Below are 5405 nucleotides of genomic sequence, written 5' to 3'. Positions count from 1 at the left end.
CACCGCCTTTAAAACCTAGAAGATTGTTTGGTTACAGCACATTGATATCTTGATCAAGGTTGAAACACTAAAGTTGAGTCAATGCGCTTGGCACTGAAGCAGTAAGACAACGATAAACACTGGGAACCAGCTACTGCCATGTCGGTAGTGTCCGGACCTTTCAGCCAGTTGGGTCATGAATATTGGCCGCCCCAAAGCCGCTTTCTTATCATGCAGTAAGGTAACCTTGATGAGGTCTTCACTTTTGCAGTATACTTGTGCATTTCCCTGTCAAGTACCAAGTTTTGGTTATTTTCTGGACTGTATCTAATGTCGAGCTTGTGGGATAAGATTTGAGCTAGCAGGTGTCACAGAGAAGTAATCCAAGTCCAAACAACTTGGTCTAGAAAAGTATACGTAAAAGAATACAGTGTACGAACGTTATAGAGAGGCGTTCAAGAAAGCTTTTACAACTTACTAACGATAGACCGACCACCACAAAGTCGTGGTTCTTACTTCATATAGCATGGAAGTTCATTGAGCTGAAGAAGTACAACAAGTACTGATGTGGTGAATCGCAGAAACCAAATGTACAAGGCTCTACCCATCCAAATGTACAAAGCTCTATCCACGCCCATTGAATCATACACCTAAATACTGAAGGACAAAAGGAGCCAAATGTCAGGAAGGGAATGAGGGGATAGATCCTGAAATATTATAAAGCTGTTATTTCACAGTTTCACGTTACCCTCATGAAATGATATGATTCACATGCATCTACTTGATGTGTGTACCTTGGAAAAAATTCCCCCCTCCCCCATGATCGGAAGCACTTTATAAGTTTCTAATTGATGAAATGCCTACACGAACAATGTCGTCTCAATCGGGGTTTCGGTATCAAGTGAATTGATGTCTCGAATAATCTACTTGAATCATCGGTCTTCTTTATGCGGTGTACAACTAAACAAACGCCCTAACGATTCGAGGAGTTGTTCAGCAAAGTTGGTGACTTCTCTACATATAAACCACAAGTTACAACAGAAGCTTACGTCGAGATGTCTTTTGTCACATGCAACGTTGTAGGCACCATATGAATACTTGCACACATAAGATCCCCTCTTTGGATCATTTTAGGAGAAAGTTGTTGCTAACATCATACTTGCAGTAAATGGTACATATTATCTGGTTCGCAAGTTCGAACTAATAAGCATAGCTCATAATTAGAGAGTGTTCGAACAAAGAGTTTTTTGTAGTAGAATAGTAGTGCTTTGATCATAAAAATCCGCATCTGCAACAGGGAACTACGATGTGTGTATACGCAAATCTGAGTACTAGTTCTCATGTACTTTCATTTCACTACTGTGATCAGATTAATGGACAAATATCATATATGGATTGAGTATCTTCGATGAAGTCCAGCCCGCCTCGACCTATGGTTTGTACCAAGCAAAAAAAAGTTACAACCATCATTGTTCAACTGTGGGAATTCCTAATAACTTTAGCTGTGGTTTGGTCCCTCACTCATCTAGGGGTTTCAGCAAATACGCACTACAATTTTCTACATGCTAACGAACATGCAGGATTGGGCGGATTCCACAATTTTAGAAATTTCTGATATTGATAACGAGTTTAATGCATGGTGTAGGTTATCAGTTATCAGCTGGTCATTTTTGTTTTAACATGTATCTAGCAATTTTCTTTATCTCTCGTGGAGTAGAGAACATCGAGATGAAATGTATATCTCTAAAAAAAATACACAGTCATCTTTTGTAATGACTATTGGGAGGGGGAACAGCTGAGCACAAAAAGTCCTCAAATATGTGATGCAACTTTCAAAAACGGTTCTAGCTTCTCTTTTGTATCCTAAAAGGGTGCCTCTAGGTAACAACACCCAGTGATCCGTGCCGGACGCATACATGAGCAAAAACAAATTGAAAAAGGGAACACAATCATTTCTCCATTTTTTAAACTTTCCTTTTTTTTGGTCTGTGTGGTTGTTCGAAGGTTGCCCGCCTTTAAAAAATTGTCACACCGTTGCACAAAGTGAGTCGATTGATGTGGCTCGAGACAAAAAGCTAACATCCAATTAAACTTTTGTCCCAAAAATGCTTGGACAAGTAAATTTTATGCAACTGTAATTCCTAACGAGTTCTAAGGTGTATTGTACATACACCGTTGAAACCCAACGGTAAGGGCAGACAACTTGAGAGGGGACTGAATGATATATTTATTCACAGCTTCGGACAACGAAATAGCCAACTTCAAGTAAAACGTTTCAAAATTTCATATCTAACCATTGGAGTATCCGGGTAATGTATAGAGCAATCTTCACTTTCTAATTAATGTCCCCATGAAAGGAAAGAAAATATAGTTCTGTTTGTCCCAACATGCATGGTGAATTTGTCTTATGCACTATGCATATATCAGCACCCGTTTAAACGGTTCAGAGGTTACAAGTTGCGACCGTTGTCCATGCGTATTCGCAGTCTCCAAAACTCTTTTTTTTTTTCTTTTCTCTAGGCGCAGGTGTGTAAGTGATCTTTCCTTATAAGTAACCACAGTTCGCCGGTACAAAACTTGGAGCTCCACAAAGAAATTCTGGGAAGACGTTATTTGGATCATTAACGACAACAACAACATCCATTTCAACGTTTAATCGTTTTATTCTTAATGTCGTCATATCTAGATACTCTATCGGTCTCACCAGCAGTTGAGCCGTTCACATTCACAATGGATGGTTTGGATGAGGTGCCCGATGAACTAGGCATTCAAACGCCACTATCACCAGCACCAGGGGATCGTTCAGCAAATACATCAGCTCCAAGTTTTGAAAGCATTCTTAGTGGTAAGAGTATAGCACCATTCTCAAGGATTGCCTTTCTGGATTTCCTTCGGAAAATCCACTGTTCAGAGAACTTGGAGTTTCTTATGACTGCTGACAGTTATCTCACCACTTTGAACGATCCATCAACAAGAAAACACATTTGGCATTACATTTACACGAACTATATATCCACATACGCTTTGAAAGAGGTGAACATACCTCATGATACCCGGTCAATACTTACAGACTATTTCGAGACGGACACTTTACCGAAAGATTGCGATATTGTCGAATGTATGATGATCATCAAGGAACTCTTACGCGATGCATACTTTCAGTTCATTCAACATGCTAAAAGACAATCTCTCTCAGAGCGTTTCTTCTCGGAGTACAGCATATTACCATCGCCTTCGGATGAGGATATTCCACGTTCTCATGGGAGACGTACCTCTGAACATCCATGTCCTCTAGATCTCAATGCTCCTGTGTCAGAGCGCTCCATTTCCCCTATTGAGGTGACCGAGGTGATTGACGTAAGACCAAGGGAAGTACCACGCTCCACTGATACAGATGAAAGCAGCGGAGATGAGTATAGGGATAAGAAGAACTCGCTTTCAAGCAATAAATCAATCAGCACAAAGAATTCAAGTTTTTCTGAAGGGTACGGGTTGAAGAAACTCGCTGGCAAGTTCAAATGGAGACGTATGTCTTCAAATTCTTCAACTGGTACACACCAACTTTAACGATTAATGATTTAATTACGGCGGTTATAGATAAATGATGATTGAATGTACATCGTTTGGGACCAAAAGTACAGAATTGTAGTAATTTGGCTCAATTGTCCTTTGATGACAACCTTGGAAAGCCCCAACCAAACAAAAAACCGTGAGATCGGGAGATTTTTTATGCAGAGGGCTAAAACGTGTGTAATCCATGTGGCTACTACCAGGGGCCGGAACATTTAAACGGAAATTTGACTAGATAGGGGGAACAGGAACGAATAGTAGCGCACTCCTCTCTCTATCTATTACATGGTTTAGAACATATCTTTGCAGTTGCAATAGTAGCAACGCAGTATCGAGATGATGAAAGTGACGATCGTACTCTAGTGCATCTCGCTATCTTTAGAGTTCTGTAGCAACTATGTAGCGTTTGAATCAATCTTAATAATTTACAACAACCATGCCAACGGTTTATTATTTCTCTTTGCATAGTACATAACTGTAAACCTCTCAGAACTGGATCCTGGGTCTTTGAATGTGCCACTTGGGGTTAACTGCGCCTGAGTGTGTTTGAATTTTGACACCATGATACGTATATGTAGGCACTTCGATCAGTAAACGAGTGCTCTTCACCCACCCAGTTTTTGTAGCTGAGGCTCTTCTTTCTGCCGGTTTAACCAAAATCTGTTACATTGTCTGGTACGAGTTTCCATTTGAGGCCCAATATATGCGGTAAGACAATTAACTTTCAACTGCCCAAGACGCCGTTTGTCTACCTTGAGCTAAGAAGGCAATACTTACAGAATGACTATCTACTGTTCAAAATTGTATAACCCAAACCTCTCTAATATTCTAATGTACGATCTACCCTGGAATTTCTCAAAGGTTGGGTGTTTTGTTTTTTAAGTTTAGATTGACTAGGGCTACAACACTTGCCCCAAAAAGGTGTCCTTTTGTAGACTTTTGCGCCAAATGTGAAACTGCTGTCAGGGTACGAAAAGGCACAGCAAAATGACAGCAAGACTGATGTGTGGCAGGAAAAGCCTCCGATAAAAAAATTCAAGCCCTTCTCAGAGGGAAATTTTTAGGAAGCATACAACGGACATTTTACCAGCTCCTTATCTCGCTCGTATTATCTACCTTCTATTCCAGAAGGGACCAGACGTTCTCCTCATCATGAGCCAGTGTAGACCATCTGCTCACCACGCGTCGTTCACGCAGCTAGAAGACCTTTGTCTTTACCACCTTGCCCGGGCACGCATGCAACCGCGAAACACATCACTGAGTTCATCGACATTACCCCCAAAACACTCGTAAATTCTCACATCTTGTCCTCCAGTTCATTTTGTTTTCTCCCTAATACACCAGCGTTTGGCCTTCAAATGTCAAGTCACGGGGACATGCCTCTCAAGAATGAAGGAAGAGTACATGATTAAGACATGTGCCGGCTGTGGGACAATAAAACACACACTGTCTTTGGCCAGCTGCACCTTCCGCTGTGCCTTGTGCAATCTGTTTGTCGACCGCGACATCAACGGTGCACGCAACATCCTCATCAAATGTCTTATCGCATCTCAATAAGACACCCACACACACAAGGGGTGCGTTCATGCTTCTCTAAAGAAATAATTGCCCTTTTGTTGTCTCTAAAGAGCACAGAAAGGTATGATCATGAACGAATACAACTTCAAGATACGCCAGCCCTGTGTCATGAGTAGCTGTATAGTAGAAAATATTAGACATACAAGACCATATTAATAACTCGAACGTACAACAAGATTCAATAGAAACCCATATGGTTATATATCATATCGATGAGCTTTGTTAACTAACAATCACTTCTTTTTATATCCTTAGTTTTGTTCTTCCTTAATTTTTTG

The 5405-nt window shown here is 40.7% G+C and overlaps 1 protein-coding gene across 1 annotated transcript; it reads left to right on the top strand.

Annotated features, from left to right (window-relative positions):
- Positions 1 to 2709: 2709 nt before the first annotated feature.
- Positions 2710 to 3331, top strand: RGS2 (GTPase-activating protein RGS2; the record flags this gene model as incomplete). The annotated part of the gene is made up of 1 exon (XM_020214100.1): positions 2710 to 3331. A coding segment is annotated over one exon (622 nt), but the record flags the coding sequence as incomplete, so codon positions are not given.
- Between the last annotated feature and the right edge of the window lie 2074 nt (positions 3332 to 5405).

This window comes from Cyberlindnera jadinii (genome assembly GCF_001661405.1).
Source record: "Cyberlindnera jadinii NRRL Y-1542 unplaced genomic scaffold CYBJAscaffold_1, whole genome shotgun sequence".
Classification (NCBI taxonomy): Eukaryota; Fungi; Ascomycota; class Saccharomycetes; order Phaffomycetales; family Wickerhamomycetaceae; genus Williopsis; species Williopsis jadinii.
This window is presented reverse-complemented; position numbering and strand designations above follow the sequence as displayed.